The sequence below is a fragment of the Mesoplodon mirus genome (assembly GCF_964341445.2).
Source record: "Mesoplodon mirus genome assembly, chromosome: 3".
NCBI lineage: Eukaryota > Metazoa > Chordata > Mammalia > Artiodactyla > Ziphiidae > Mesoplodon > Mesoplodon mirus.
In genome coordinates, this window is record NC_138978.1 from 44,707,343 (window position 1) to 44,726,807 (window position 19,465).

Here is a 19,465-nt window from a genome sequence, read left to right on the forward strand (position 1 = left end):
ACCTATTGTCTCAGAATGTACCGCTTCAGATTTCAATTAAAATATATACAATACCTCAATTATTTATTGAGTTCCTTAACTGAAGAAACTCAATCAATTAAAAAAACACTGATGTAGTCACAAGACAAAAGTCTCCCAGTAATAGAAAAGATATAATCAATGCAAACCAAGTTAAAATTAGTCTCAACTCTGGTAAATGTTGATGCAAAGGAAAGAAGATTTTTTTTCCCTTGGGACCTTATTAAATCAACTTCTAGAAATTAATAAAAAGATAAACATAAGAATTAAATCATGATTCCCTCCTCAGAATACAGGGAAAGTTGCTTTCATGAAATTGAATCGTAGACTACATATATTTTATATTAAATTGAAATAAAAGATCCAGTCCCTTTGGAGAAAGGAATAAAAATTATCCACTCTGTTGTTATAAAGCAGAAACTAATAAAAAATAAATAAATAAATAAAAATAAAAAAGAGTAGCCCCCGCTCGCTGCATAGAGAAAGCCCATGCACAGCAACAAAGACCCAACACAGCCAAAAATAAAAATAAAATAAATATTTTTTTTAAAAAATGAAAGAGGTGGATCTACATGTATTAGAAAGAAGTCCAAGATATGAATTCCAAAATGTTTGGACATTGTTTATGGAAAAAATTGCAATAAAATATTTTTATTATGAAAAATAAAAATTATCCACTCTGTTCATTAAATCATTTGATTCTTCATCCAGTTCTATAATATGAGTGACGCTGAGCTTCAAATCCAAGAACCCAAAATACTGATAAACCTAAACTGAGATAAGGCCTTCCAGTTTTTTCTTTAGAAAGTTCAAAACGTTTATAATAATTTTTTACCAAGCTTCAAAAATGTTACTAGCATTTCTCATAATCATTGCTATTCTTGTGGTGGTACACTGGTAATAACATTAGTAAAAGAGAAGTTAGAACATTACTGCTATGGATGATATTTCCAATTTTAATTAAAATTATTTTAAGTTTTTAATGTATTTATAATACACATCTTTAAAATTGCTCTCTTCCAGTATCTGGGGTAGCAACATGATCAGAGAGACTCTTTAAATATATATGAAGCTGTATACCTCATGGAATGGAAGGCATCAATTAATCCAATGAGTTGGTTAATAGAATTTCTACTCTATCATATGCATAACATACACCCTCACAACTCTATTGAGTAAAGGATTAGTATCATCATTTTAAAGATGAATAAAACTGAGGCTCATAGAAGCACTATTACACATTTTTATGGCTGAGTCATATTCCATTGTGTGTGTGTGTGTGTGTGTGTGTGTGTGTGTTTGTATCACTTCTTCTTTATTCATTCATCTGTTGATAGACATACTTAAGTTGCTTTCATATCTTGGCAATTGTAAATAATGCTTCTATGAACACTGGGGTGCATGTACCTTTTCAAATTAGTGCTTTTGTTTCTTTTGGATATATACCCAGGAGAGAAATTGCTGAGTCATATGGTAGTTCTGGTTTTAGTTTTTTTGAGAAACCTCCATACTGTTTTCCACAGTGGCTGCACCAATTTACATTCACACCACCAGTAGACAAGGGTTCCCTTCTCTCTACATCCTTGCCAACATTCGTTATTTGTGTTCTTTTTGATGACAGCCATTCTGACAGGTGTGAGGTGATATCTCATTGTGGCTTTGATTTGCATTTCCCTGATGATGAACAATGTTGAGTATATTTTCATCTGCCTATTGGCCATTTGCACGTCCTCTTTTAGAAAATGTCTATTCAGTTATTCTGCCCATTTTTTTGTTTATTTTTTGATGTTGAGTTGTATGAGCTGTTTATATATTTTTGGATATTAACCCCTCATTGGTCATATTATTTGCAAATATGTTCTCCCAGTCAGTAGGTTGTCTTTTCTTTTTGTCAATGGTTTCCTCTGTTGTGCAAAAGCTTTTAGTTTAATTAGGTCTCATCTGTTTATTTTTGCTTTTATTTCTTTTGTTTTAGGACACAGAGCCAAAAAAAAAAAAATTGCTACAATTTATGTCAGAGTGCTCTGCCTATGTTTTCCTCTAGGAATTTTATGGTATTCAGTCTTACATTTAGATCTTTAATCCACTTTGAGTTTATTTTTGTATATGGTGATAGAGAATGTTCTAATTTCATTCTTTTACATGTAGCTGTCCAGTTTTCCCAGCACCACTTATTGAAGAGACTGTCTTTTCTCCATTGTATAGTCTTGCCTCCTCTGTCATAGATTAATTGACCATAAGAATATGGGTTTATTTCTGGGCTCTCTATTCTATTCCATTGATCAATATGTCTGTTTGTGTGCCAGTACCATATTGTTTTGATTACTGTAGCTTTGTAGTATAGTCTGAAGTCAGGAAGCGTGATTCTTCCAGCTCTGTTCTTTCTCAAAATTAGTCTTGGAAGTCCTAGCCACAGCAATCAGAGAAGAAAAAAAAATAAAAGGAATCCAAATTGGAAGGGAAGAAGTAAAACTGTCACTATTTGCAGATGACATGATACTATACATAGAAAATCCTAAAGATGCCACCAGAAAACTACTAGAACTCATCAATGAATTCAGTAAAGTTACAGGGTGCAAAATTAATATACAGAAATCTACTGCATTTCTATACACTAACAACAAACTATCAGAAAGAGAAATTAAGGAAACAATTCCATTTATCATCACATCAAAAAGAATAAAATAAAGTTTATTTTATTTTATTCAAAAAGAATAAAATAAATAATAAAAAAATAAAATTAGCTAGGAATAAACCTACCTAAGGAGGTAAAAGTCCTGTACTAGGAAAACTGTAAGACACTGAAGAAAGAAACTGAAGATGACACAAACAGATGGAAAGGTATACCATGTTCTTGGATTGGAAGAATTAATATTGTTAAAATGACCATATTACCCAAGGCAATCTACAGATTCAATGCAATCCCTATCAAAATACCAATGGCATTGTTCACAGAACTAGAACAAATAATTTTAAAATGTGTATGGTAATACAAAAGACTCCTATTAGCCAAAACAAATGAGGTTTTAAATGAGCTTTTCCATCCCCAGTTCACCAACTATGTTTGTGTTATATTCAACTAGTACATTTTGTTTGTAAAATGTCAAAAGTTTCCCCACTTTCCCCCTTCATTTGTGTCAACATGCTCAGCTTCCAATAGCTTAAGTTCAAATATTTAAACATAAGATGTATGGATAAAAAAAGTTTTCATTCATTTCATCCACAAATACTTATTGAATGCCTACTATGTAGCAACCATGTGCTAATTGCTATTTTAGTCCCTACTATCCAGCACTAATTTACTCAGTACATGTGTAGAGATGTCTAAGATAAAAAACTTCATTAACCTCATGATTAGAGTAATTAGAAACAAACACATATTTTTTGTTTAATACATTTGTCTGAAAATTACGATATGTATATATGTATTACCTCTTCCTCTAGAGAAGAAAATCTGTGTTATTTAAGTTCTATTGTATGCCTTCCCCTTCTATCAGTAATGAGACAGTATACCCAGGAAATAAAGCCAAGAGGCAGAGCAGAGAAGTCCTATCAGTATGAACTTAGAGCCAGATAGCCTCAGGTCGTAGTTCCTGTTCTCAAACTAATTGGTTATGTAGTCTTAGCTATACCACTTATTCTTTTTTTTTTTCTTAACATCTTTATTGGAGTATAATTGCTTTACAACGGTGTGTTAGTTTCTGCTTTATAACAAAGTGAATCAGTTATACATATACATATATCCCCATATCTCCTCCCTCTTTCATCTCCCTCCCACCTTCCCTATCCCACCCCTCTCAGTGTTCACAAAGCACCAAGCTGATCTCCCTGTGCTATGCAGCTGCTTCCCACTTGCTATCTATTTTACATTTGGTAGCATATATAAGTCCATGTCACTCTCTCACTTCGTCCCAGCTTACCCTTCCCCCTCCCCATGTCCTCAAGTCCATTCTCTACATCTGAGTCTTTATTGCTGTCCTGCCCATAGGTTCTTCAGAACCTTTATTTTTTTTCCATATATATGTGTTAGCGTATGGTATTTGTTTTTCTCTTTGTGACTTACTTCACTCTGTATGAGACTCTAGGTCCATCCACCTCACTACAAATAACTCAATTTCATTTCTTTTCATGGCTGAGTAATATTCCATTGTATATATGTGCTACGTCTTCTTTATCCATTCATCTGTCGATAGACACTTAGGTTGCTTCCATGTCCTGGCTATTGTAAATAGAGCTGCAATGAACATTGTGGTACATATATGCCACTTATTCTTTCTGAATGCTAATTTTCTCATATGTAAAACTGAGATAATTATACCCCCTTGCAGGAATTTTGTGAGAATTAAACAAGATATATGCAAAGTACCTGAAAGGAAAGAAGTAACACTGTAAATGGCAAAAGACTGTCTTACTGAAATAACTTTGTGTTTAAAGGTCATTACTATAATACCTGGTTATTTATGTCTCTCCATTTTAGGGCAGTCTATTATTATTTACTGAATGGGAATCAGAAAATGTGAGCTACAGTTCTGGCTCCTCTTCTTGCTTCTTACGTGACTCTGGGTAAGTTGCTTGACCTCTTTATATTGCTTGACCTCAGTATAAAGATAAAAATTCACACTTCCCTTACTGTGTCTTATAATATTATGCATGTCTTTTCTACTTACAGGAGAGCAAGAATGGAAAGAATTTGGGCTTTGGAATCAGAAAGACCCATTTCCAGCCACATAAGCCTGAACTAATCATTTAATCTCTCTTGAACCTAACTATGTAACTGGATTCTTTCTTCAGGTCCTCTGTGAGGCAAAATAAGAGAATGTAAACAAAGTAAACTACAAAGAAGCTAAAAGTGTAAGATAAACTGATGACCAAATAATGTAGGGGCCAGCATTTACTTTGAACCTGCTCTAGCCCAGATATTATTAGATCAACCCTTTCTACCAAAGCATTCCTACTTTGAAGATTTCAGATTCTTAAATGTATCCTCATAACTAACAAATAGAGGATTTCTTAACCTGGGTTTCTGGGGATGGACGTTACCACTTGAAATCATTTTCAAGTTTTTGTGTGTCTACACATAACATGCATTTCCATGAGAAAGAATTCATTGTTTTTTCATCACATAGGCAAAGGGATATATGACCCCAGAAATGTTTAAGAACCAATCCAGGGTGGGGGTAGGAGGTAGGAAGGAATACAGTCTTCAGTTCTGTTAATAGATGAGCAATACTAGCAATGTTTTGCATAAGCTTTATTCCCTCACCACACAACTTTCTGTGCACGTGTTGCTCTCTCTGCCTTCCAAATCCTACTATACTCTCCTAGTCCCTCTGCCTACCGCCGCCGCTGGACTAACTCCTTTTTACATTCAAAACTGTTATTCATGGGTTCTTCCTCCAAGAAGCTTTACTGAACTATTACTGCCACCACCCCCAGGCTCTCAGGGAACCAAGTGTCCATCATCGGATGAATGGATAAAGAAGATGCGGCACATATATATACAATGGAATATTACTCAGCCATAAAAAGAAACGAAACTGAGCTATTTGTAATGAGGTGGATAGACCTAGAGTCTGTCATACAGAGTGAAGTAAGTCAGAAAGAGAAAGACAAATACCGTATATAACACATATATACGGAATTTTAAAAAAAATGTCATGAAGAACCTAGGGGTAAAACGGGAATAAAGACACAGACCTACATGAGAATGGACTTGAGGATATGGGGAGGGGGAAAGGTAAGCTGTGACAAAGCGAAAGAGAGGCATGGACATATATACACTACCAAACGTAAGGTAGATAGATAGTGGGAAGCAGCCACAGAGCACAGGGAGATCAGCTCTGTGCTTTGTGACCGCCTGGAGGGGTGGGATGGGGAGGGTGGGAGAGAGGGAGATGCATGAGGGAAGGGATGTGGGAACAGATGTATATGTATGACTGATTCAATTTGTTATAAAGCAGAAACTAATAAAAAAAAAAAGAATTCTGTGGACAACTCTACCATTGCCTGGATGGTAATTTTCTAACTCTATTCCTCCTCCATTAGGATGGGAGCTCCTTGAAGGCAGGAACTTTGTCTAATACATCTCTGAATTTCCAGAGTTTTGCACAATGCCAGGTACATGGTAGGTATTCAATATATATTTTTGAATGAATTATTTTTAAACGAATAACACAGTCCAAAGCATAGTGATTTCTTCCGCAAAGCCTGACATAGAGATTAATATAGTAAAATTAATGACTTGTAAGACTCCTGAAAAAAGGCAAGCAAACTATAATTGTTGGCAGATTGTTTTTTCCATTCCTTTACACCAAATCTCAGATTTTTTTTTTCCATAACATTGTTTTGGGGTTTTTTGTTTGTTTGTTTGCTTTACTTGGCTGCACCAGGTCTTAATTGCAGCACGTGGCATCTTCAAGGCATCAGGATTTAGTTCCCTGACCAGGGATCGAACCCAGGCCCCCTGCATTGGGAGCGCAGAGTCTTAACCACTGGACCACCAGGGAAGTCCTTCCGTAAAATTGTTGAAACTTTTTATTTAGGAATTTCCAAGCCTGTATAAAAGTTTTTAATCTTATATAAAATTCTATGCATCTTTGTGTTTGCTTGTTTTGTTTTCCTTCAGTTGACATGCAAGTACATTATTCTGAAAGCCTATTTTGAGAGTCAAATATTCACAATCAATAATTCTGAAAAATATACGACAAATAAAAACTTTTTTTTCTACAGTTTGAAAAAATAAAATTTTTAATGAATCCCATTAAATAAATGGGAAATATAAAAAGTAAAAATTATCATATTCCCATATGGTGAACACCATTAATAAATTATCACAAGCTTTCACACTTGTGATAATCTTTTATAATCAGAAAAATCAAATTCAGCTAAGAATGAAAATTTTTCTTAAATTAATACTAAAATTAACACCTACATTGCTGAAATTTAACAATGAATAAAAATATTCTGAAACTCACAGAAGACTGTGCTGTTCTTAAATGACGAAAAGACAAAGCTGTGACTGTTAAGAATATGTATCAAAATATTGGCATCCTTCTGACCTTAATGCTACAGTTCTCTAGTATCTCTCATTGAAAATTACCCTGAGCCAAGATACTGAAACTGAAGCCAAATGCAACATTCATAGATCTCAGAAATACAGACATTATCAGAGTTCCTTAGAAGAAACAAGCACATAAGCATCATGGAAACAAAAGGTGTTTTCTGTCCCAGTACTTTTGGGATCTTTTCACAAAGCCAACCTCACTGATATTACAAAAGATATAAATGCGACAGAAAATAATTTAAAGTTTTAAAAATATTTCTAAAAAGGGATAAAGTTATATAAGTCCACATTCCCTTTTCCATAATTCCAAAATCCCTGAATCTCTAAAAACAGTAATGTTTTTCACAACTTTGGTGCCAAAACTAATCTGTAAGTAAAATTTAACCTAAATTGATGTGAAGCTATTTATAACTTTTATTCAATTAGTGTGAATGTGATACTAATGTGTTTGATCATAAGATACTCTCCCATACCCCATTGGGGGTGTTATGTAATAAACAGTACATAATGAAATACTAAGTACATAAAGCAATATATAAGGCTTTATTGCCTTTCAATAATCCAAAAAAAAAAAGAATCTGAATTCTGAAATATATTTGCAAAGCTGCTCAATAAGAGATTGTAGACCTGGATTTCTTCTTCTTTTAAAGGTGATTTTACTAGTAAGGCTTTAGGAAAAGGTGCACACACACACACACACACACGTGCATACACCAATTAAGTTACCATTTCTTTGGGGGGTGTAAAACACTGTGCACTTTCCATACCTTATCTCTAATTGTCACCTGAAAAGTAGGTGTTACTATCCCAAATTTACAAACAAGGAAACTAAAGCCAGAAAAGCTTAACTATTTTGCCCAGTTACTAACAAAAGATAGAAAACATTATTCTCATTTCTAAGGCTTTTTAAAATTTCAAGATTCTGTCTATAGATAATTTCAGATAATGTAAAGTTGCTTTTTTTAAACAACTCATTTCATTCACAGAGAAAGTGATCAAGGTTGAGGCCACTTTAACAGACTGCATCATTCTAAAATTTCTGCTCTACATGGGCCTCCATGGTAATTTGAACAAAAGCTTTTTTTGTGTGACAGTTGGAAAGGCAGGAGAAGAATCTGAGAAACTGAAGTAGGTACAATCTAGCCTGAGACTAATACCTCTACATTTAGTTCACTATAAGTTTCTTTTGTATTGTTATTAATAGTCAAATTGTTGGAGAAGAAGAAAAATTCTAATATTCATGTTCTCATTTTAAAGTATAATATTTAAAAGAAGAAACTTCCTTTTGCAAATCTGACCATCTTTCAGAGTTACCTGCATGCTTTAAAAAAGTATCCTGGGCTTCCCTGGTGGCGCAGTGGTTGAGAGTCCGCCTGCCGATGCAGGGGACACGGGTTCGTGCCCCAGTCCGGGAAGATCCCACATGCCGCGGAGCGGCTGGGCCCGTGAGCCATGGCCGCTGAGCCTGCGCGTCCGGAGCCTGTGCTCCGCAACGGGAGAGGCCACAACAGTGAAAGGCCCACGTACCGCAAAAAAAATTAAAAAGTATCCTAAGTGTCTCTTCACTCCTTCAAGAAATTTCTCAAAATCCACCTCATATAGAGACTTGTCCCATGACACATAGTTCAGCTAACAATTCTATATTCTCCAAAACTTGACGTCTTTCTTCTGACGGCAAATCAATTATGCTAATGAAGAAAAATGAAATGTCTTATGTTAATCACTGTATGTTTAAAGCTTGTTTTTATATGTAAAGTATATATAATACATTTGAATTTTTATATTCAAGCTTCAGGGGAATTAAGGAAACACCATTTATTGGGCTCTTCATATATATTATCTCTATTAGTCACAACTATCCTGTAAATATCATCCCCATTTTAAGGATGAGGAAACTGAATATCAGAAAATTTGAATCTGAGGTTCACATCAAATAAGTCACAGAAACAGGATTTAAACAAGGATCTGACTCCCAGCTCTTTTCACCTTACCTTGCTAATGTATGCTTAGCTTACAATATTTCCTCTAGGGAAGAAATTTTCATCATGGCTATTATTTCTTCAGTATGTAGTATGTTGCAATACAAACATTAGGCCAAATAATGAATCTAGATAATGTTAAAATAGCCAAAAAACTGCAATTATTTGCAGATTGAGCAAGTTGTCTAACTCCTCTGTGCCAAAACTTCTTCACATGTTAAATAGAGATAATGCCTTAGAGAGTAATTATGATGCTGAAGTGGATTAAATCATTGAAAGCACTTAGTATAATGTCTGGCAGATAATAAACACTCCATAAATGTTAGCTATTGCTCTTGATATGAGGAATCACCTGACAGACATATTTTGTACCAGGTGTCTCCAGCCAGCAATAGACGTACACCCAATTCAAAGACAGTCAGTCCTACACTGGCTTGTGATCTATGACATGATTTGGTGGGAAAAGATGATGTGTTTCAATCAGATTCTCTTTCTTGGGGATCTGAATTAAGCAACAAATATCGAGGGACTTCCCTGGTGGCACAGTGGTTAAGAATCCGCCTGCCAGTACAGGGGACACCAGTTCAAGCCCTGGTCTGGGAAGATCCCACATGCCGCAGAGCAACTAAGCCCATGTGCCACAACTACTGAGCCCACGTGCCACAACTACTGAAGCCCGAGCACCTAGAGCCTGTGCTCCACACCAAGAGAAGTCACCACAATGAGAAGCCTGCGCATCGCAACGAAGAGTAGCCCCCACTCACCGCAACTAGAAAAAGCCCGCATGCAGCAACAAAGACCCAACGCAGCCAAAAATAAATAAAATAAATTTATGAAAAAAAAAAACACGAAACAAAGATCAAGCCAGTTATTAGTGATTCAGAAGTTAAATAGTTTGGCTCCTACCTTCATCAATTTCCTTTTATCAAGGTTACCAATGATGCTAAATATGTTGCTAAATCTAATTTTTCAGTCTTCCTTTTTATATCACTGGGCAGCATTCAAGCTGTTGAATATGCCACTTACCTTGAAACATTCTTTTGCTTGTGCTCTTTACTCTCCGTCTCTTTGGAAGGCACTGAAATGTTGCAGCTACTCAACACTTCATCCCAGGCTACTTCTCCTCACACTCTCCTGCTAGGCAATTTCATCCACACTTATGGCTTCAGTAATTAACTCCGTGCTACCTCAGACTTTTCTTATAAATTCAACTTCCTTGCCAATCTCCTTACTTATTTGAGTATCTCAAAGATACATCAGATTCCATATGTCCAAAACCAAACACATGATCTTCCCTCTCAAACCCAGCCAAGATCCCTCACAGGACTCCCTATCTCCATAATGGCACCATCAACTATTCAGCTGCACAAACTAAAACATTAGAAGTACACTTTGATACATCCTTCTCTCGCATTCCCATCTTTCATTAAGTCCTATTGATTTTTCTTAAACATTTTTCAATTCCTTCTCTCCATTTTAGAATTTTTGACCAAAATTCTTATCATAGTCTGTAAGGCCCTGCAAGATCTACTTCAGATTACCTCTTTTCTCCTTTTATTCCCCTACGTGCAGCCACACTTGTCTCCTTTCAGTTCCTTAAATACAATGCATCATGTTTCCTCCTACCTTAAGGTATTTGCACATGGTTTCCCTCTTCCTGGACCACTCTCTGTCCTTCTCTTCATTTATTCAATCTCTATTATATCTCAACTAAAATATCACTTCCTTAGAGAAAGCTCCTTGAACATCTAGACAATATCAGGTCATTCAGTCATTCATTTAACAAATATTTATTAATTAATAACTTAACTCTACACCAGGTATGGTTCTAGACATGTGGAATTAATAAACACAAGAAAGATCCTTGCCTTCACGGAGCCTACATTCTAGAGGAGGAAGACAGGCAATAAGCAATAAAAATAATAAGTAGATTAAATAATATGTGTGAAGGCAGTAAGTCTATTGGGGAAAAGAAAAGAAAAAAAGAGTAAGGTAAGAGAATCACAAGCATAGAGTTTTCAGTGCTTAACTTGATGCCTGGCATATAGCTGGCACTCAGACACGTGTTGAGTGAATGTTACGAAAAAAAGAATGCGTGTGTTCAAGTTGAGGGAGCTTAAACTATAAAATGAGTAGAGGAATTACTTGGTGGAAGAATAGAGATGCCATGAAAGAAAGAGAAACCATGCAGGTCTTGAGAGATAATGGTCTCTTGAACCATTCTTGATGGCTTCATACAGATTCCAGTTGCAGTCATTGTATGCTCTTCCCATAACCATGACCTCCCTCCTCCACCCCCGAGTTGATCACCCTTGTAACGAAAATACCTAATCAGGACACATATACAAGATCATGTATACCACTCCATCACCCACCACCACACATATCTCCAAAACCACTGCTTTTCTACACACACACACACACACACACACACACAGAGAGATATCACTTTGATGCTCCAGTTCTTCAGTTCCCAGACCCTTTTAGGGACAAACTCCCTCCCACATACACAGAACTGTAAAAACCCTTGCTCTCTTCTATGACCCTGTAAGACACTTAGGTCACTATCTCTCCAAGCCCAGGCATACTCACAAGGCTGCCCCCTCAGGAACAGGATCCTAGGTCTCCCTGCCTGTTAATCTCCTTGCACTTTAAAGACTACCTTTCACCCACAGATAAGTGAACATGCAGCCCTTTCTGATTCTGAATGACCTTCAAGATCACTGATCCCATATATACCCACTGATCCCATATATACCCACTGATCCCATATATACCCACTGATCCCATATATACCTATATAGCCTCCTTTGGTAGGATTGGGTGTGCCCTCAAGCCTTTTGTACTCTTAAGGACCCATATTAGGATTTGTATACTTTCTCTGTGACCAGCGGTGACCCTCAGGCACTACAATTCTCCAAAGCACAAATACTCGTATATCCCTTTTCCATGCCTGATACTAAAGTAACACTCCCCCTACTTACACCTGCCTCCTCAGAATTGGAGCCCCTCTCCCCTAAACAATGCCCTTTTAGGGAACCCTCCCATATTCCCACATGATTGTGTACAACCCCCCCCCAATGACGCAGCCTACCCCCGACAATCAGCCCCCATCACAGGTGCCCCTCAGGAGGGGAGTCCGGCGTCTTCCGTGGGGTCCCAGCCCTTTCTCAGCCAATGCTCACTAAAAAGTGTGCACACTCTCATACACCCCTGCGACGCCTGGACTCCAGGGTGCCTGCCCGCCACTCAGAGGGGTACGCTCCTCCCTTGACCCCTGACCCCGAGGTCACAGCCCCACCGCGCAAACACAGAGGTGGCCTCCTCAGGAGTAGCGCCATGCCCAAGTCGGCTGTCCCCTCAGGCCCAGGACAGCCGTGCAGCCTCAGCGCTTCCCCGATCGACCGCCCCCACCGACCTGCCTCAGGCGCCGTGTGGCTCCGCTCCGCCATTTTTTGTTGTCCCTCCGCCTCTGAGCCCACGCGAAAATTAGGGGGCACTGGGGAGTGGGCGACGGGATCCGCGGGCTGACAGGAACTACCTCGGGAAGCCGCGGCGCGACGGTTGTCATGGCAACGGGCGGCCGGCGTGCGGACGGCCGGCGTGTGGCGGGGGGCAGGCTGGGAGCTAGCGTGCGTCCGAGGCCCCGCCCCTTCGGCGCGAGGCCAACTCCGCGCCAGACCCCGTCCCGGGACAAGCACCTGCAGGGTTGGGACTCCGCTGCGTTTCTACCCTGCAAACTGGCCACCGCGTGCTGGCAACTGAGCATGCTCGGCCGCCTCTGGGGCGCGGGGACCAGGTCCGCTGGGGTCGCGCTCTCCTGCCGCGCACGCGGGTACTCGAGCTGACCGAAGAGCTGGTTGGGCTAGCTTTACTGTGGTTGGTACTCAACTTCGGGAGCTTGGGACAGGCTTCTTGATTTCCCAGCGCTTCTCCCCACCGCGTGTCTGTCCCTGATCGAGGTGCTGAGTAACTTATGTCTTCAACTGAAAAGCCCTGAGAATCAATAATGATGTGCCCACCCCACCCCAAACACGCGGGGCGCTAACGGGGTCGGCCTTCTCGCCCCTCTACAACCGCACCAGCCCCCAACTCTAGAAAAGGCTTCCCTTTCGCTAGTCTATTTCTCAGTATACTAGGATGCTCTTTCCCATCTCTGGTGAATTGCCACTACCTTCTAAGACCAAACTGGAACATTATTCTTTACAGAACTGCTCTGTCTTCCCACAGTCCCCTGTGCATTCCTGTCCTAACACTTACAATGCTTTATGCATTATTTACTTCTCTTCTCCTCACTTGACAGTGGAGCTCCCTTATACCTAGGGTCAGTGTCTTTATCTTTGTATACTCCATAATACAGCATTGTGCTTGACACAAAGGAGGTGCCAAGTAAATGTTTACATAATGAAAAAATGTTCCTAGGTTCACGCCTGCACATTCTTACCTGTTTTATTGAGCACTTAATTTTTTTACCAAATACCTTGATAGGTAGGCCCCTACTCCTCCAGGGGCTCACAGGGAAAGGAAAAGAGATAATGACTTTGATAGAGGTTAACTAGTCTTTGAAGTGCTACAGGATCAGAGCGATGGAACTGTAAGTTGGGGGGAGGGGGGCGGGGGGGATGGCTAATCAGAGAAGACTTCAGAGAGGAGTGGATACACTAGCTGAGTCTTGAAGAATGTGTCTACTTAAAAAAATGGGAGTTGCGAGTTAAGTTTTATTTGGGGCAAAATGAGAACTATAGCCCAGGAGACAGCACCTCAGATAGCTCTGAGAAACTGCTCCAAAGAAGCAGGGGGAAGGTCAGTATATATGTGATTTTGGTGAAGGGGGAGTACATGCAATCAAGCACATATTTATGCAGGTTTCTGCTAGTCTCATGAAGGTTACTGCTAGTCATGAGGAGCAGACGTCACCATGAAGGATTTTAGTGCTTTTCTAGATATGAGATATAAGAATTGGGCTTATAAAATCGGCTCCTGAAAATATCTAACTATCTGAAGACCTGTTCTGCCAGTTTTTCCCAGAGCACAGAGGGCTTCATTTCTGCTCTCCACCCTGAACTCCTTTCAGGGGGTGTTGAAAATCAACAGTTGCAGCAGCACATGATTTAATCCTTGTAGAGGTAGATGGCAAGTGCCAATGGCAAGTGCCAATTTGTAGCTGACATACCCATTGAGCCTCAGTTTCCTTTTCCAACAAACTGAGACAAAGGTCCTGCCTGCCACAAAGAATTCTCTAAGTCACAAATGGTGTGATAGATTAAAATGCATTTGACAAGTATAAATTTAGTAAATAAAGAACCTAGGATGTTTTAGAATAATTCACTTAAACATCCCTTGATTTCTCTGCTGAGGCAGACTCTGTGTAACTGCTGGAGATGAAGAGGTGAATATAACACTGTCCATGTTTTCTAGGCGCTCACAGTCCAGAAGGGAAAAGAGATTTAATCAGTAATTACAACCCAGCATGATCAGTGTCCTGATAGAAGAAAGCATGGGAGACTGTGGGAGCCCAGAAGATGAGCACACAACCCAGCCTGGGATAGAGGTGATCAGTGAAGGGATATTCAGGGAAAGCTTTCTGAAGGAGTGTCTGATCAGCCTCTTCAAGGGCAAGTAGCAGTAAGATGGGCAAAGAATACAGGGATACAGTGTGAAAGGATGGTTGAGGCAATAGGAACTGCATGGGCAAAGCAAAGGATAGTGTATCTGAGGTGAAGACCAAGGCAGGAGTGGCCACATCAATAGGTCAGGGCAGATTTGGAGAGCTCATATGTGGGGGACTTGATCCTGTAAAGGGTAGAAACCCATTGGCCGGTTTTTAAGCAGGTCATGGATTTGGTCAGCTGTGCTGGCTGCTGTATATACAGTAGATTAGAGCCAGAAAAATCAAAAGACTGTGTAGTAAATCTACACAAATTTATGAAACACGTGGAAGGTTCTCATCAAAGGTAATCTGAAAACATGTTTGTATGTAACTGAACTGTTCAATTGTAATTTCAAATAAAGTTTAAAAATCAGTTTAGTCAGATTGTCCACATGTCCAGTGCTCAATAGCTACATGTGGTTAGTAGCTACTGTATTGGACAGCATGTATATAGAACATTTCTATCACTGCAGAAAGTTCTATTGGACAGTATTGATACATAAATGCCAACTGAGCAGAGGAGATGCAATGCCTGGGAAAATCAACACTGACAGGACCGGGTTTAGTTCTCCTGTGTGTCAGCTCCTCTTCAGGAAGTAGTGCATTCCTGCTGGAGTCCTCAGAGACTTCCCTTTTGTTGTGTGAAATAGCACAGCATAGGGTGTAGGATAGACATGCCCCCTACATGGGCTATGGGAGTGGGTTTTCCCATGCTGCCATTCAGAGTGTCCCTGGGAGGTCTGCCTTCCCTAAAGATCTCCCTTGGTTTCTGCCTCCACAGCCAGCCACCCTCCTACTACAAAGCGAGGGTTGCTTCCTTCGGAAAAATATTCCCTGTAGGATTCACCCACTCCCTCTGTAAACATTTTTTATTTTTATTTTTTTTTCCACAGAGAAGAAACAAGAGCATAGTCTCTTTTATTTTTATTTTTTTTGCTTCACAATGGTGTATTAGTTTCTGCTTTATAACAAAGTGAATCAGTTATACATATACATCTGTTCCCATATCCCTTCCCTCTTGCGTCTTCCTCCCTCCCACCCTCCCTATCCCACCCCTCCAGTCGGTCACAAAGCACCGAGCTGATCTCCCTGTGCTATGCAGCTGCTTCCCACTAGCTATCTACCTTACGTTTGGTAGTGTATATATGTCCATGCCTCTCTCTCGCTTTGTCGCAGCTTACCCTTCCCCCTCCCCATATCCTCAAGTCCATTTTCAAGTAGGTCTGTGTCTTTATTCCTCTTTTACCCCTAGGTTCTTCATGACATTTTTTTTTCTTAAATTCCATATATATGTGTTAGCATACGGTATTTGTCTTTCTCTTTCTGCTGGTGGGAATGTGAATTGGTACAGCCACTATGGAGAGCAGTATGGAGGTTCCTTAAAAAACTACAAATAGAACTACCATATGACCCAGCAATCCCACTACTGGGCATATACCCTGAGAAAACCATAATTCAAAAAGAGTCATGTACCAAAATGTTCATTGCAGCTCTATTTACAATAGCCCAGAGATGGAAACAACCTAAGTGTCCATCATCCGATGAATGGATAAAGATGTGGCACATATATACAATGGAATATTACTCAGCCATAAAAAGAAACGAAGTTGAGCTATTTGTAATGAGGTGGATAGACTTAGAGTCTGTCATACAGAGTGATGTAAACATTTTTTAAAATGACACCTACTATGAGCCTGGCACTGAGTTATATGTGGTATGGAACGAAAGAGATATTCAAGTTATAATCACATTTCTCACATGTACAAACTCATTTAATTCTCGTTGTAAAATTGGCATTAATGTCATCATCCTGTACAGAAGATGAAACTGGGATTCAGAGAGTTTAAGTGACTTACACAAGTCACACAGTCAGAAAGTAGCAAACCCAGGGAAGACTGGAATGTGCAAAGAAATTCACCTATGTTATATCATGTAATTTCACATCAAAAATCCATGCCTTTAACATGTACAATTTAATCAGGAAGAAAAGATTAACACAAATCCAGTTTACAATTTCAGAAAAATTTAAGAGCAATGATACAGGCATGCTCAGAAGGAGCATCAAAGAGAGATGCCCTTGGTAGGCATAGGGAAAGATTTTTGGAGGAAATGACCCTTGAGCTGAGTATTAAGGGTGACCTGGGGTGAGCCAGATGAAGTGTAGAGTGGGCAGAAGAGAGATGAAAATATTTTTTAATCAAACTTGTCATTTATATTTCTGCTTTGCTTATGTTGGTTTGGCCTTCTAAAACTATTACCAGTCTTTTCTTATCTGGTTCTTAAGTTTTAATTAAAAAAAAAAAAAAACAACTGCCCTATGCTAAGGCTATAAAAGAGTTATTTAGGGATTTTTTTTTGTTAGCCTGAATAAAATATTTTTTTGAATGATTCTTTTTTTTTATTTTTATTTTTTTGCTTTATAACAAATTTAATCAGTTATACATATACATATGTTTCCATATCCCCTCCCTTTTGCGTCTCCCTCCCACCCTCCCTATCCCACCCCTCCAGGCGGTCACAAAGCACCGAACTGATCTCCCTGTGCTATGCGGCTGCTTCCCACTAGGTATCTACCTTACGTTTGGTAGTGTATATATGTCCATGCCGCTCTTTCACTTTGTCACAGCTTACCCTTCCCCCTCCCCATATCCTCAAGTCCATTCTCTAGTAGGTCTGTGTCTTTATTCCTGTCTTACCCCTATGTTCTTCATGACATTTTTTTTCTTAAATTCCATATATATGTGTTAGCATACAGTATTTGTCTTTCTCTTTCTGACTTACTTCACTCTGTATGACAGACTCTAGGTCTATCCACCTCATTACAAATAGCTCAATTTCATTTCTTTTTATGGCTGAGTAATATTCCATTGTATATATGTGCCACATCTTCTTTATCCATTCATCCGATGATGGACACTTAGGTTGTTTCCATCTCCGGGCTATTGTAAATAGGGCTGCTATGAACATTTTGGTACATGTCTCTTTTTGAATTATGGTTTTCTCAGGGTATATGCCCAGTAGTGGGATTGCTGGATCATATGGTAGTTCTATTTTTAGTTTTTTAAGGAACCTCCATACTGTTCTCCATAGTGGCTGTACCAATTCACATTCCCACCAGCAGTGCAAGAGTGTTCCCTTTTTTCCACACCCTCTCCAGCATTTATTGTTTCTAGATTTTTTGATGATGGCCATTCTGACTGGTGTGAGATGATATCTCATTGTAGTTTTGATTTGCATTTCTCTAATGAGTAAAGATGTTGAGCATCCTTTCATGTGTTTGTTGGCAGTCTGTATATCTTCTGTGGCTGAATAAAATATTTAAAAGTTAGAACATGACTGAACTCAACAGAAAGAAAAATATTCTGATGTTGAAAGGAAGAGAGAGATCAACTGTGCAAAGTCATTATCATTATAATTTCCTCTGCCCAGACTGTTCTTTTTTCAGATATCTGCCTGCCTCTTACTTCATTCCAGTCTCATCTCAAATGTTACATTATTGGAGAGGTCTTCCCTGACAATACTACTTAAAATGTACTACTCAGATATTTCATAGCTTTTATAGTATTGTGAATATCTTATGTTCTATAATTTTTTTATACTTGCTTTCCTTATGTAGACAAATGCTATTGATTTTTATGAGTTAATATTAGAATTGTAAAATTCAGTGAACTCTCATATTATGTCTAACAGTCTGTTTACTATTTCAGATTTTTTTAACCTATAAGAAAAATCAACTGCAAAACCATAGTTGTCTCTTCCCTTCCTATTCTTTTAACTATTTCTTTTTCCTGTATTATTACTTTAGCCAGAGCCTCTAGTATTGTGTTTAAAAGTAGTTTATAGCTGGGATTCTTGTCTTTTCCTGACATTAAAGGTGCTGCATCTAAATTTTTTCTGTTAAATGTAACTTTTGACTCAAAGTCTTTGTCAAACTGAAGAAGTTTTCAAAGTTTTTCAATTACATGTAAATATTGAATGTTAAATTCAAAGCTCTTTTTGCAACTACTAACACAATCATGTGTTTTTTTCTCCTTTAATGCAGTAAAACAAATTAATAGATTTTCTGATGTTGAAACATCTTTGCATTTTGGGGTTAAATATTATTTGATCACAGTTTGTTTTTAATGCATTGTTGGATTCAGTTAGCTATTTTATTTTTTAAGTGTTTATATCTATGTTAGAAAATAAAATGGTTAGGACTTCCTGGTGGTGCAGTGGTTAAGAATCTGCCTCCCAATGAAGGGGACATGGGTTCAATCCCTGTTCCAGGAGGATCCCACATGCCATGGAGCAACTAAACCCGTGCGCCACAACTACTGAACCTGCACTCTAGAGCCCATGAGCCACAACTATTGAGCCCACACGCCACAACTACTGAAGCATGCCTAGAGGCCGTGCTCCGCAACAAGAGAAGCCACCACAATGAGAAGCCCGCAAACCGCAATGAAGAGTAGGCCCTGCTCACTGCAACTAGAGAAAGCCAGCATGCAGCAATGAAGAGCCAATGCAGCCAAAAAAAAAAAAAAGAAAAGAAAATGGGTCACCTGAGCCTAAAGAATTTGGGGAGGGACATTTTTTATTATCATTTCTAATTCTTTAATGGTTATTATTTTGTATTTTTCTGGAGCCAATTTTGACATTTTATATGTTTCAGAAATCTATCAATTTCATTTATGTTTTAAATTTTCATATTTTTAAGATCTCTCTTGTGTCTATATATGTTTTTATTACGAATTGTGTTTATTTCCTTTTTTT

The 19,465-nt window shown here is 38.6% G+C and overlaps 1 protein-coding gene across 1 annotated transcript in view; it reads right to left on the minus strand.

Annotated features, from left to right (window-relative positions):
- The window catches only part of AGBL4 (AGBL carboxypeptidase 4), a gene marked incomplete at both ends in the record, with an annotated part of 1,397,496 nt that extends 1,384,984 nt beyond the window's left edge, over nt 1-12,512 (minus strand). Inside the window, one exon of the mRNA XM_082613081.1 lies at nt 12,479-12,512. Coding sequence (XP_082469207.1) covers nt 12,479-12,512 — 34 coding nt within the window. The remainder of the gene's footprint in view (nt 1-12,478) is intronic.
- Nucleotides 12,513-19,465: the final 6,953 nt, after the last annotated feature.